The sequence below is a fragment of the Gymnoscopelus braueri genome (assembly GCF_963280865.1).
Source record: "Gymnoscopelus braueri genome assembly, chromosome: 12".
Lineage (NCBI taxonomy): Eukaryota > Metazoa > Chordata > Actinopteri > Myctophiformes > Myctophidae > Gymnoscopelus > Gymnoscopelus braueri.
Genome location: NC_137614.1, coordinates 42126094 through 42140579, shown reverse-complemented (window position 1 = coordinate 42140579; position 14486 = coordinate 42126094). Strand labels below are relative to the sequence as shown.

The 14486-nt window shown below is 41.9% G+C and overlaps 2 protein-coding genes across 2 annotated transcripts in view; both read right to left on the bottom strand.

Annotated features, from left to right (window-relative positions):
• LOC308096293 (copine-9-like) overlaps window positions 1-14486 on the bottom strand; it is a gene marked incomplete at both ends in the record, with an annotated part of 121719 nt that overhangs the window by 19494 nt on the left and 87739 nt on the right. Inside the window, 2 exon segments of the mRNA XM_080443680.1 lie at window positions 8078-8205; window positions 10541-10722. Coding sequence (XP_080299806.1) covers window positions 8078-8205; window positions 10541-10722 — 310 coding nt within the window.
• On the bottom strand, window positions 247-699 carry LOC308097389 (bis(5'-nucleosyl)-tetraphosphatase [asymmetrical]-like; the record flags this gene model as incomplete). Its single annotated transcript, XM_080445145.1, has 1 exon — window positions 247-699. One exon carries the CDS (start codon window positions 697-699, stop codon window positions 247-249), a length of 453 nt encoding a protein of 150 aa, XP_080301271.1.

The window sequence follows — 14486 nt, the reverse complement described above, 5'->3', positions numbered from 1 at the left end:
TAACATATCATGTAAGGTCAAGATTGACCTTACATCGCCATACTGGAATACAGCACTGGGTTCATCTTGGTTTAATTGTCATCTGTTTGACTTTATCTGTTGTGAAATAAAGAACTGTTGATCTTTTAACTCCTAGGTAGATAGACAATGCAGACGACTGGGTGCGAATGACGGGTACGAATGCCCCTCCGGTATAGCATGCGTTCCAAACGGGCATCGTTCCCAACGGCCATCGCCAAAGTGTTATTAGATTTCATCCTGCCGGGCCTCTAGGTGTTTGTGGGCGATCCTAAGCGTGTCCTGCAGGTCCTGGTACTGAACCAGAGAACAGGCCTCCTCCAGCTCCACCCAGCGATAATCCTGGTGCTCCTCAGACAATGTCACCTCCACGTCCGGGTCCGTCAGCTCCGCCAGCCGGTACACGACTTCCTTGGGCGCCCCGCCCACCTCGTAGTGCAGTTCTCGTAGGAAGCCGTCGATCACGAGCATGTGCTCCGCCCCCAGCCCGGCCTCCTCCTGGGTCTCTCTCAGGGCGGTGGTGAGGTCGTCCTCCCCTGGTTCCACGTGCCCCTTGGGCGGGGTCCAGTGATGCTCTCCGTAAGACGTTTGCAAGAGCAGATACAGGATGTCGTCCGAGCCACCTGAGACCGACGTGGCCCGACACCGAAACACTATGAAGCCACATGCACGAAGAGCCATCTCAAATACTGAGGGTAATTAAGCCCAGTTTGCAATCAGCTGTTTTGCTGCCCCGTTGAGGGGCACATCGCGTGATGCAGTACTTAGAGGAGCTGACATTCAAGTCAGGGGTAACAGGGTTTCCTTTATGAGATCCAACAGTTAGTTCATCACAGTCAAAGTCTGAGTGTAAATTATTTAAACCAATGGGTCACCGGATATATACAGCTACAAGCTACAGATGTAACTTGTCACATTTTATTTGTGACGTATGCCTTCCCATATATGGTGCTTTGGTGCTATGCTTGGGAGCATAATATGTGTTCCCTCAGCCCTATGTTACCTCAAAATTAACACTATATCCCCAACAAAACCCAAACCCCAGACCCCAAGCCTAACCCAAAATTTAGATAACAGATCATATTTAGATAATCAAGAGCATTCCAGACCCAGTATGACAAATTGGTTACACATTAATAGTCTATATGTAGGACCATGTTTCCTTCTTGTATGTATCTTAAACATGGATATATGAAACTCCATCTGAGCCCCCCCCCCTGTTATATGAGTCCTCATGTGTTTTTATCAGATCACCCTTTTGACAACAACCTTTCCAAAAACTGTACAAGTAAAGGGCTTTTCCCCAGTATGAGCCCTCATCCCTCATGTGTCTTTTCAGATTACTCATGTCACATAGAGCCTTTACCACAAACTATACACGTAATGGGCTTTCCCCTGTATGAGTCTTCATGAGTAATATACTTTGAGGCATTATCAGAAAAATCCTAACGTTAAGGGACCGTGATATGTTTTTGTTCAAACAAGTCTTATAGTCCGAGTTTGTTCAGCAACAGGGTCTCCATTAACAGAAATACATACATTTTCAGGTCAAGATACCAATCCCATCAGGAGAGGAAACCCATATAGAATAAGAAAGTGAAATCGGAAGTGATGAAACAAACAAACAAAATATATACACAGTACTGTATGTATCAGACAAAATTGGAACTGGAAAACTAAAATAAGTTAATATAAGATCTGTGAATCTACGATTGTCTTCTCTGTTCGTTTTTACTAGCAATTGTTTGTCCAAAAAGTCCATAAACATTGAGAGCGGTTTGTAAGGAAACATGTCCACCAATAATTATTTGTTGTAAATTAATTGATTGTCCTATTCAGTCTTTTTATTCAGTGTCTGCTACATTTTTCTATGCATATATTAATAGAACAATCTCCTATGGCTATTGTAGGTCCTAGACTCTGGTATAAATAATTTGGCATTTTATGGGGGCATTACAGACATGATTCCATTGGTCTATAGTGTATTTTAAGCTGAATAATAATAATAAAAACTAAAAAAATTGCCCAAAATGACATTCCTAACAATGGCACTGAATGGCTGGACATGCCAGAATGGCACTGGATCCAGCCAAATCAGTTATTTTTTATGATTAATACTTTAAAACAATTCTTAGGTTAAGAACATACAGATACTTCACCAAACAAAACAAAATTACATACTCACACAAAAAACTAAACATACAAACAATAGAAACGACAAATGTAAAGTGCATAGAAGCACACAGCATTCCACCTCAGCCAAAACCCCAGACAATAAATGATCTAATACACCTTGTTCAATGTAGGTTAATTAGAGCTGGAAACACCATCAGAGCCCCGACAGCCAAATCAGTTCTAATGCTAATCGATCGTAAGCCGTAATTGGTGACTTGTCGAAACACGCAACCAACAGCGAAACTGGACAAATTCAATGTATACTCGTAGGTTGTGATGTGAAATGTAATGTGTCGGTTTTCGCTAGGCCACACTCACTTTGCATGTCCTTTATGAGAGGAAGCAAGAACTTGGCACCATGCCAAGTTCTTGCTTCCTCCACTGAATTGACAGACATATTTGTAACAACACTGTTCACTGTTGAGTGTGTTGAGTGTGTGTGGCGCGTGGCAATGTCGTTTCGCTGCCACGTTCTAAGAATGCATCGAGTTTCAATGCAAAGTCTATGGAGACGGGCATACAATGCTTTTCCCGAACCGCCGGCATGCCGAGAGAGCAAAAACCATATTCCTAACTACCTCAACCTAACATAACCTCAACATTGACGCTTTTGCACAGATTGAAAATCCTATCAGACCATGCAGGGCTCTGAAGTAGGCGTGCTATGTACAGGTATATGTCTATATACAGTGTATATGCCATAGTGTATTTAATTGTACTGTACTCATCAGGAATATGAGCAATATCAAGAAGATTTGAATTTCCTGTTTTCCTTGTTCCTTCTTTCTATATCTATTCTTTTTCCCTTTCCTGAAAACTATACAAATGATGGGAGCTTGTATGAACAATTATTTCACCCACTTCTTTACACCTGTGATGTGACAATAAAGCAGAGTTGGCAACTCTCACGCAATGAGCATGAGACACACACGCAAATGACCCTCTTCACACGCACTCATGTGCGTCATCGTATTTCTCATGCCGTCAAATCACCCGAGTGGAAAGCATGCGTCAACTCATGCACCACTGAGACATCCACTTCTGCCGGTATTTGAGCGACAAAGTGAATCAAATTATTGTATCTGAAGTAGCCTCACCCATTAACTGTAGTGAAAAGCAGAAATGATAGGTGCATGTGTGCGTCTCTTGTGGGATTTGACAATTTAGAATAATTTGTGATGCAGTCTGTCTTAGAAGGAGTTAGAAGGACAAGGAGTTAGAAGGAGTTCTCCTTCTAACGCTATGGACCAGAGCTAGGTGCACAATATGAATAGGAGAATGAGAGTCACCATGTGTCACGTCCCACAGGATTTCAAGTTGGCAAGAGTAATCCCTCTGCATAAAAAAGGAAGCAAATTAGAACCTGGCAACTATAGGCCTGTTTCCATCCTTTGTTCCATCTCAAAGGTTGTAGAGCGATTAATTCAAGAACAAATCAACAGCTACCTCAGCGAGCATAAACTGTTGTTTGAATTCCAATCGGGCTTCAGAACCTCCCATTCCACTGACACATGCCTACTGTATCTGACCGACTACATCAAACGTGAGGTAGACGCGGGCAAATACTGCGGCATGGTCATGTTGGACCTCCAAAAAGCGTTCGACACTGTAAACCACTCAATTTTACTTGATAAGCTGAGGGCGATTGGTTTTGACTGCACATCACTAAACTGGATGAGATCTTACCTGGAGGGAAGAGAACAAGTGGTTGACATCAACGGAACCATGTCCTCATCCCTCCCGGTGAGCTGTGGGGTTCCTCAGGGCAGCATTCTAGGGCCGTTACTGTTTCTTCTATACATTAACGACATGAGTGCTGCCTGTAACTGCAAATTGTTCCTGTTCGCTGATGACTCGGCACTCCTGATCTCGGGAGAGGACAAGTTGCAAGTTGAGGAGGCGCTCAGCTCCGAACTCTCAAAAATCCGTACTTGGCTTACCGATAACAAACTGTCACTACACCTTGGGAAAACTGAATCCATTCTCTTTGGGACCAAACATTCCCTCAGACAGATGGATGTAAATGATTTCAAGGTCAAAGTCGATGACACAATTATCTCTAGCAAAGAAGAGATTACCTATTTGGGTTGTGTACTTGACAAATACCTGACAGGTGATAGCATGGCTACAAAGGTGGTCAAAAGAGTAAACCAGAGAACCAAATTTATGGGCAGAGTTTCCTCTTTTGTCAACCCTCAGGCCCTCAGGACCCTCTCTGGGGCCCTGATTCAACCACTTTTTGACTATGCTTGCACCTCCTGGTACTCCAACACCTCAGTGTCACTGAAGACTAAGCTTCAAACCTCCCAAAACAAACTGATTCGGCTACTCCTCGGATTGGGGCCCATGACCCACCTTTCTCCCACCCATTTTGCCAGCCTAGGCTGGCTCAGGGTGGAAGACAGGGTTAAACAACTAAAAATGGGACTGGCCTTCAAAATTGTAAATGCAAATTTGCCCGATATGCCCCCAATTCCCGCATATCTGAGTAAATACCTCCAAAAGGTTAGCGACACCCACAGTCACAATACCAGAGGGAGCGTTAACAACAATTTGGTACCACCCACCCATAAATCAAACATGGGCAAATTCTCCTTCTACAGCACTGCCACCCAGGATTGGAATAGTCTAACTCCATCCCTCAAAAAATGCAGTTCGCTGGGCTCATTTAAAAGAGCCTTAAAAAATCACCTTTCAGGAGGCCAAAGGTGGAGGTAGTACCATTTTCCCGTTAGACAGCAGACCCCCCCCCCCCCTGTTCTCGTACATATTTTTTTTCCCCTCTTTTTTATTTTTTTTGTTGTACATAGTGTTATATATTGTTTTTGGCTGTTTATTTTGTAATGATATTTGAACTGTGGTGCCACTATATATGCCTATGAATTAAATACCAAGGCCCTCATTGGAAACAAGTCCGCAAGGACTTTTATGAACGGACCTGTTAGACAAAGTATTTTAAATGTAACTGTGCTGTTTTACATTTTTTGCCTAATAAAATATTCAATCAATCAATCAATCTCTACACAGGATGATACACTGACTCCTAACTGTCAATATTCCTTCATTGTCTCCGCCAGGCCGAAAGGCATGGCGAGAGAGTATGTTTTGCCCCCTGTCCGTCCGTCCGTCCTTCCGTGTGTCCGTCCTTCTGTCTGTGAGCAGCTAATCTCCGCCACCGTTCGCCAGGTCGCTGTGAAACTGCGCACACACACTCCCTGGATGCCATTTTTCAGATCAGCCTGTCATAGCGCCACCATGAGGCCGACTTTTGCAAAACACATTTTTGGATATTACTCCTACAGATTTTGTCCAAACATCACGCAAATCGGTACACAGTATCTCTATAGTCATGTGATCAACACGGATCTGTCCGATTTTCCATATGCCATCCTGATTGCCTAAGATTGTCTTCCAAAGTTTGCAGGATTGGTTCATTTTTAACAAAATGCCTCAAATCATGAACGCAGCATGGGATTTCCGTGAAATTTTCTATGGAGATTCCCACTTGGCCCAGGAAGAAATGGCACTTGAAAACTTTCAAATCAGCCACATGGTGGCGCTATAACAGGCCGATTCACGTTTTTACCTATAACTGCACCGATCTGCGTGGAACTTTGCACGCACACTCCCTAGAAGCCAAGGAAAAACCTTTGCCCTGCATTTTTCACATATGCTTTTTAGAGCGCCACCAGGAGGCTGACTTCTGTAAAACATTTTTTTTGCTCTTACTCCTTCAGATTCTGTCCAAAAATCACACCAATCGGTCCACAGTATCTCCATAGTCATGTGTTCAAGATGGATCTGTCCGATATTTCCTATTCCATCCTATTTGGCTAACATTGGCTTCCAAAGTTTGCAGGATAGGTCCTATTTCAACAAGAATCCTCAAATCATGAACGCAGTGTGCGATTTCCGTGAAATTTTGCACGCACATTCCCACTAGGCCGAGGAAGAAATGGCACCCTTTTCACATTGGCCTGTTATAGCGCCACCAGCAGGTCTAATTTAGCAAACCAATTTTTTTTTTACAAAATGCCTCAAATCATGAATGCAGTGTCCGATTGCCGTGAAAGGCCTAAGAAGAAATGGCACCCTTTTCACATTGGCCTATTATAGCGCCACCAGGAGGCCATAATAACCTACCTGACCTGGCGGAGACTTGTGCTCCGAGGAGCACTTTTTCTAGTTATGATTGTGAATACACTCCAGTCATTCCCACGTGACAGTATACACATTACATTGTATATTCCATTTGATACCTAAGTGAAACATTCTAGTTCATTGCATGCAATCATAAAGAGATTAAAGATGGCTCTTTAATTGCTTCAGTCATCAAATCTGTTTAGCTTGTTAATGGATTAAATTAAAGCATTCACGAATTATGTTCCCATGCTAGTAAAGCCTGATCAAACTCCCTGTTAAAATGCACCAAAATACAGGAAATTACATCTACTCTGTTAATACATTCCATGCCAGACGTTAATCTCATAATGTACTCACCAGTGCCAACGTGTTATTGTTTTTTTCACGTCGCCATAGACCTTGTTAAAATCCATAAGATTGGTCTGTGCACTGTCTGTATACATCGGCGACTTCTCACTGAATCTACCAGTGAAAACCACATGTCAAACGGAGCTCCATGGTTGTAGTTAGAGCGGTTCACGTTAAACAGTGATATGCGAGGAGAAAAAACTACAGGAAGAGAATTGAGTTTCAGTTTCGTCATTAGAACGAGGGCCGACGCCATCGGCAAAACCGGATCCCAAATAATTCTGTTTCCGGTCTTCAAACCGGAACCGGAAATGGATCAAAAAAATCCGAAAGTGCACCTGGGGGGGGATCTACGCGAACCGGCGGTTTACGTAGATCTACGCGATTGGCACGCTGCGGCTTTAAATAGGTTCGCGTAGATCTACGCGATTGGCATTCAATGTGTTAATAATATTTGCTGCACACGCCACCAAATCTCACTTCAAGGTTTTCTGAAAAGTTGGCAGCCCTGCAATAAAGTTGAAGTTGAAGTTGAAAGACAGAAGTAGCGTCAAAGTTGTACGTGTGAAAATAAACAAGATTGAGCCAACTACATGGCCTATTTAATGCATAACATGTATAAATAGTTTACAAACAAGCAGCCAAAGACGAACATCGAGTGCCTCTACTTTTCTCCCCTGTCTGTAAACTCCCCAGCCCGTGCACGTGCTGGCTTTGATACCTTGGACCACCAGGGCTCTCGCTGAGCGTAGACTAGGCACTCAACACCACTTGAGATGGACAGAAACGGACTGATGTATGAAAGTAGTGCATATTAAAGTTTTACAGCTCTGTTCAGAGAGCTGATCAGCGGGGAGGAGAAGTAGAGACTATCATTTCTCATCTCTGCATGGCTGCTTGTTTATAAACAAACTATTCATTTTAGGCAATAACTAGGTCGCGTACGGTAGTTGCTCAATCTTGATTAATTTGATATCTACAGCAGTTGGTTTGAAACTTATTTTTCATTAATCTCTACTTCCACACAGTCTGTTTCTTCACCTCCGTAGCAGACCCACACATTGACACACGGTGACAGGCTGTCACTCATGACCTCGGACATGGCCAGTTTATTGCATTTAGCATTGTTCACATAGCATTGACGCTGCTTGTGTGAATTTGGTGTACGTTTTTTTGGGAGGTTTACAGATCAATTTGCATATGTGGTGTTTTTTTGGTTTTGTTAGGTGTCTTATGACACCCATGATTTTGCACTTGTAAGTTACTCTGGATAAGAGTAGCTAAAATCGACTTAATTAGGTCAAGACAAAATAATAAAAAACAATTCATTCATTCATTCATTCCCACTCTGCCGCACGCACACCTGCCTGCATGCACAAACACACAAACTCACTGTGCGACTTGGTTGATGACAGGGGCGAAGTTGGTGGGCCCGTACAGTGTCACTGTCCTCAGGCTGTGGAAGTAAGCCTCCAGCACTCCATCTATTCCCACACAGCTGACGTTGTCCTCATCACCACTCTGCAATGGAACACAATACACACTACAGTACACCAACAGCAAAGAACACCCACTACACACCCTATACCCCCCATCCCCAGCACACTACAAAACCAAAACAAAGTAATGTTATTGCAGTGATTCTCAACATGAAGCATCGCGTTAGTTCATGCAGGGCACGGAGGTCACAAACGCTCAGCTGTAATCAGCTGTCAGTCTGCTGATTGCTTTCAATCAGCCACGCTTTCCTACACACCAATCACACCTCATTCCCTTAACCCATGAAGACCTGAGGCGATTCTTTAAAGAGGTGGTGCCATGGTTTTGCACTTTTTCTGTTTTTCATGTGTCTATGAGGTTGATAGAACTTCATTAAGCCCCCTGGTGGTGTTTTTATGGTGTTTTATGTCTACTTTGACTATTTTGAGTTTCTACCTGGAGGCTGAAACCTTGAGGGTCAAACGTGCCAATAGAAAAACAGCCCTTTAGTGACATAGTAAAAATATACCCTCCCCCTCATTATCATAACACAACAGGTGTGGGCATGAGGAGGAGGAGGGACTAGGACAGGTGGGTGGTGCTAAGGTGGTGGAGGAGGTGCTAAGGTGAGAACCAGGTATACTTAATGAACTAGAGGCGTGTCCACTGTCCACATAAAAACATAATTTTAACAATTTCTGTACACTCTTTTGAAAAAAATCTTCCTCCTAGTATAACCATAATACCTGATGATTATGTTTTTAAATGTTTTCTAAATCCTAACAGTTTTTTTGAACCCCCCCAAAAAAAGTCAAGATTTTTCAAAAATAGCAGATCTACAAGCTCATAGCGCGGCACTCGGTGCCGAGCTATGAGCTTGTATATCTGCTATTTTTGAATAGCCAAAGAAATCTAAAGTGACACAGATGCGTTCCAGGTCTTATTAACAAGGTGATCCGTTTAAATTCGGCTTCCTCCTACACTGGATCTCTGCTTTTCAATTGCTGCCACACGCTCCTGCTGCTGCTGGCAAAACTTGCCTCCACCACCCCAGGCCAGCCTACACCTTATAGTTCAGTCTTGCATTACTCAAGCGTTTAAATGAATTGAATGTTGAACTGAAATTCATGTGTGCATGGCTCTTAAAATGGTTAAATCTACTTTGACGTGTGTGTTCCTGACTGAACCTTAACTTGGGACCCCCAGATGATTTGCTTAATGTGCAACATTTTTTTCTCACTTTCTCACACTAAAAAAACAAAATACAGTATAAGTGTATACAGGGTATCTGCACATTTTTACGATCTAAGGACTTTTAAGACCTTTTAAAAAAGAAAATCCCCAAAAATATATATAAAAGAAAATACAAAAATAAGACCATTACTGCGTCAAAAGTAATCAAAAAAGAAATGCAAACATTTTTTTTATTTTAGCAGTATTAAAAAGGTCTTAAAAGTCCTTACATCGTAACTTTAGAAATGTGCAGATACCCTGTATACAATTACAGTATACTGTATGTTGTTTTGTTTAGTGTGAAAAAGTGAGAAAACAATGTTGCACATTAAGCAAATCATCTGGGGCCCCCCAAAATCATAGCCTATATGTTTACTGTACCTGTTTTCATTTTTGGACCAATAAAGTATTCAATTTATATTAAAATAACTGTTTTCATATGACCCCCCTCCCCAAAAAATAAGTGGTATCGATAACTAAGCAGCATGGGTATCTGTATATTCATTGAATCCTGACGACATAAGTGTGAACAACAGGTCGTTGAGGAGGGGAGCAGCATCATCCACCTACATATATGGATATATAGGTGGCTCTCATCCGTCAGGAGGAAGCAGAGAGGATGCTGGGAGTTTCCCACTGGGCAGAGAGATGAGCCGGCTGCTGAACGCAAACAGCCAGCTGTTACCACGGCGACAGCCCCAAACCACGCTGTGCTGGATGTGTGTACGTGTAAGTTAGTTTTAGTGCATGTGGCTGTGTGTGTGTGTGTGCGTGCGTGCGTGCGTGCGTGCGTGTGTAGGTGCGTGTGGGTGTGCATGTGCAGGGTAGTTTTAGTGCATGTGGGAGTGTGTGTGCCAACACCCATGAGAGCAATAGGGATACATGGCAATAATCTCCTATAAAAAAAGGATTGTGTCTGTATTGTATTCCTGTGTGTGTGGATGTGTTTGTTTGTTTGTGTGTGTGTGTGCATGTGTGTGTGTATGCATGCGTGCGTGCTTGCGTGTGTGTGCACATATGTGTGTGTGTGTGTGTGTGTGTGTGTGTGTGTGTGTGTGTGTGTGTGTGTGTGTGTGTGTGTGTGTGTGTGTGTGTGTGTGTGTGTGTGTGTGTGTGTGTGTGTGTGTGTGTGTGTGTGTCGTACCAGTGGGAAAGCGTGGGAGACTTTGCCGTCGGGGGGCAGCTTAGCTCCGAAGCCATAGGCGGGGAAGAGCTTGTCGCTGTCATAGTCCTGGATAATCTCCCCCACAGCCTTCAGCGCCATGGCGTACGTGTTCATCTGGTATGGACTCATATAGTGGAGCGACGTGGGCTGGGACGGGTTACCTGTGTGCAACACACAGCCAGACATGGCAACACGTTATGTCCTTGTGTCAAAGTAGCAATACCACAATGTAGAAAAGTCACATATTCAAGATTTTCACTTGAGTAAAAGGACAAAAGCATTGGCATCAAAATATACTTACAGCACCAAATGTAAAAGTACTCATTATCAGTGGTGGAAAGTAACTAAGTACATGTACTCAAGTACTGTACTTAAAGTAGATTGGTTCACCCAAAAAATTACTTATTTTCTATCAATTACACAACCCATGCAGCATTGAATTCATGGAGATTTTCCTAAGCCAATAATTTGATTACCGGCGGAAAGATGCTAATGTATCCGGTAGGAGACACAAAGGAGTCTCTTTGAGTCTCCTACTGGAAATACACCCGGTCATTAAATTATTATTGTCTCAGGAATGCGACAAAAACAAAACAATCTCCATGAATTCGAGGCTTCATGGGCTGTGTAATTGATAGAAAACAAGTCATTTGTTGGGTGAACTACTCCTTTAAGTAAAATGTTGTGTATTTCCAATTTTCTATACTTTTACTTCTACTTTTACTTCTACTCCACTACATAGGAAAATATTGGAACTTTTTACTCCACAACAATTATTTGAAAACTTTAGTTACCATAGTTACTTTGTAGATTTTTAATATCATTGCTGTCAGGAATCTGTCAGGAATGCATCAAATGGCAAATAGCAAAAGGTAACAAAAAAATCTTTTACAGAATACTAATGAATATCCACAAATATTTCTTGTAATAAAGTGGCTCTTACACTGGCAATAAAAACAATGTTAGGTAACAGAAGAGAGACTGCGAGTATTTCAGTAGAACTTTTAATAAGCGTTTATATCCTTAATGAAACGCACGCACGCACGCACGCACGCAGGCAGGCAGGCAGGCAGGCAGGCAGGCAGGCAGGCAGGCACGCACTCACTCACTCACTCACTCACTCACTCACTCACTCACTCACTCACACTCTCTCTCTCTCTCTGGTCTCATGCCAATTCATTCAACATTTGTCAGACAAAAGTACATCAATATTTGAAGTTATAATGTAAGTTTGACATCTGCAGGCGATGTCTCATAGCAAACTCGCCAGAATTTGATGTTTTTCCAAAGCCAACAATGCATCAATATATTATTCCACATAGTCCACGTTCCGCTTCACGTGAAACATTGACACACATGAACACACGCACGCACACGTACGAACACACGTACTGTACACACCCCTACACCCGGCAGAATGTCTGCCAAAGCTGTTAGAGAGTGTTTCTTTGACCTTGTGACCTCCAGATATGGCTGAGTGGCTCCGCTAACAGTCCCAACAGATCAATGTGTGACACACTGACACCTGCAGTCACACCACACTGACCAGCCTGCAAACCTGACTCTCCTCTGGCAAGTCTCTAAAAACCAGTGTTTCCCAAACCTTTTAGCTCCAGACCCAAAAGATACATTTGGTGTCTTCCCGGACCCCAAACGTACAAAAACATATTATGAACACATTAACCAAGCTCACAACGCATCACACAACGGCTCACACCGTGACGCGTTGTGAGCTGGTATAGATCTGCTATTTTCACTATTTATTTTGCTTATTTATTTATGGATATAAAAAAAACAAGGTCATAGTAATACAAAAGTAAGAATAAAAAAATTTAAAATATGGACATAAATAAAAGTTAGGTTTAGGGTCAGGGTCTTGTCTTAATGACAGGTACAATATATTTTATCTTTTAGAAGCAGTGTCAAAAATGTGCTAAAGCAGACAGAAATATCCTTACCATCTTTAGCAGCTGTTAAATGTGGAACGAAACAGAAGGCACACATACTGTATACATCAGATACAAAAGTCACTTGTCTGTTTCACTGATGTCTAGGTACAGTACATGTGTAAGTAACATTTTGGGCAGCTGCTCAAAATAAAGCAATAAAATACAGTATATAAAATAAAATACAACGTGTTGTGAGCTTGTAGATCTGCTATTTTGGCTGAATGTTCACCCCAGAATAGGGACGTTAGGGTTCATGTTGTTAAAATAGCTGTTGGTGCATATTGTTCCAAAAGTCTCAATGAACTGAACAAGTTGCAGAAAACATTTGACGTTATTGCAATTAAACTAGGTCTGAAATCTAACGGCTTCACACAGTACCTTTTTGTGTAATGTAATAATGTGTTCCAGGAAGACTTGAAAAAAGACAGTGTTTGTATAATTAATTTAATCAGATTGGGTTTAATATTATTTCGATTTATATGAAGGTGAGATCATGGGTTGAGCTTTCAGGAGAAATTAATACAGGAATGCAGGTCGTTTTCAGAGGGTTTGCATAAACTGTACATTTAAAATAAATGTATTCATTTAACACTTTGCGATCGTTTACATGCATGGAGGTTTGTGTATACGGTATAGTGTACATTGGCTGCAGGGCTGCACGCTTTAGGTTTCGGTCGTTGCTGTTAAAGAACATGCCTGGAGGTATTTATTCTACATAAAAGGTTCCTATTCCACATCACTGCTTCAACAGTAAAGATGAGCTTGACTCGTGTTCTGCTTGTCCTGTCCACCTGTCTCCTGGCCGGTGAGTATTCAACATCCAATGTGGTTTGTCTGGCTTGTTTTTATTCACTTTTGAAACACATTCGTAATTGTAGCCTAGGGGTGATTAACTGTTTAATTATCACATTTAAAGATTAGACTTGCTGGTTTTGATTCACTATTGTGCTATTTTTGTGTGTGCCTTTTTCAGTCTAATTTATATCTATTATTACCGTATTAGTGCTAATGATATTAGTATCAATAATAGTAGTATTGATGCTCTGTGGAATATTTATATTAACCCCCATTTTATAGAGAATACATTGAAGTGCATTGAAAGCTGTGTGCATGGGTCCTACTTCAAAATAATACATATATAAATACAGTACATACATTTATGTTTATGTGTGCAAACATAATAATACAATATAGCTGCAAGCAGCGATAATACAGGGCCAGGGAATGCAGAGAGAAAAAAGAAAGAAGCAATGATAAGTAATATGCACAATAAGCCATAGAAACATAGAAGACTGAACTTGAGAGAAAGGAGACCTTGCAATTAACAAATGAGCATTTTAAACCCTCACTAACCCTAACCTCAGTAAAACAACACCTAATCCTATCCTCAAGAAACACTATGTGTAAACCTAAGAATGCCAAATCATGATCACCTAAATACATTGTCGGGGACAGGGATCGAACCAGCGACCTACGGATTCAAAGGCTGTCTCTCTTCTCATTCCGCTAAAGCTGGGGAACAATAGCCTGGGTGAGGGGGGGAAGAAGAGGAAAAAAGGGGAAGGAGGGGAGAGGAGAAGCTGTGGGGGAGGAGGAAGGGGGAGCTGTGGATCGAAAGGTCACCAGTTCGATTCCCGACCGGAACATCTCTCTAACCCACCCAAAGTCTTACCAAGTGATATGAATCTTTCAAATATCATTTAATTAGTGACACAAAGAGGTCAGTGTCTTGTTGAGATTGCCATACAGCCAAGTAGTTATATTTTGTATTGTTAAATACTTTACTGTAGTGATATTTTAATTGTATGATGTACAGAGCTGAATTATTATGGACTGATCTTTATATGAAGTGTGTGACATAGATTATACAGTCTTGTGCTACTGTCCTACTGTGCTACTGTGTGTGTGTGTGTGTGTGTGTGTGTGTGTGTGTGTGTGTGTGTGTGTGTGTGTGTGTGTGTGTGTATAACTCAGTC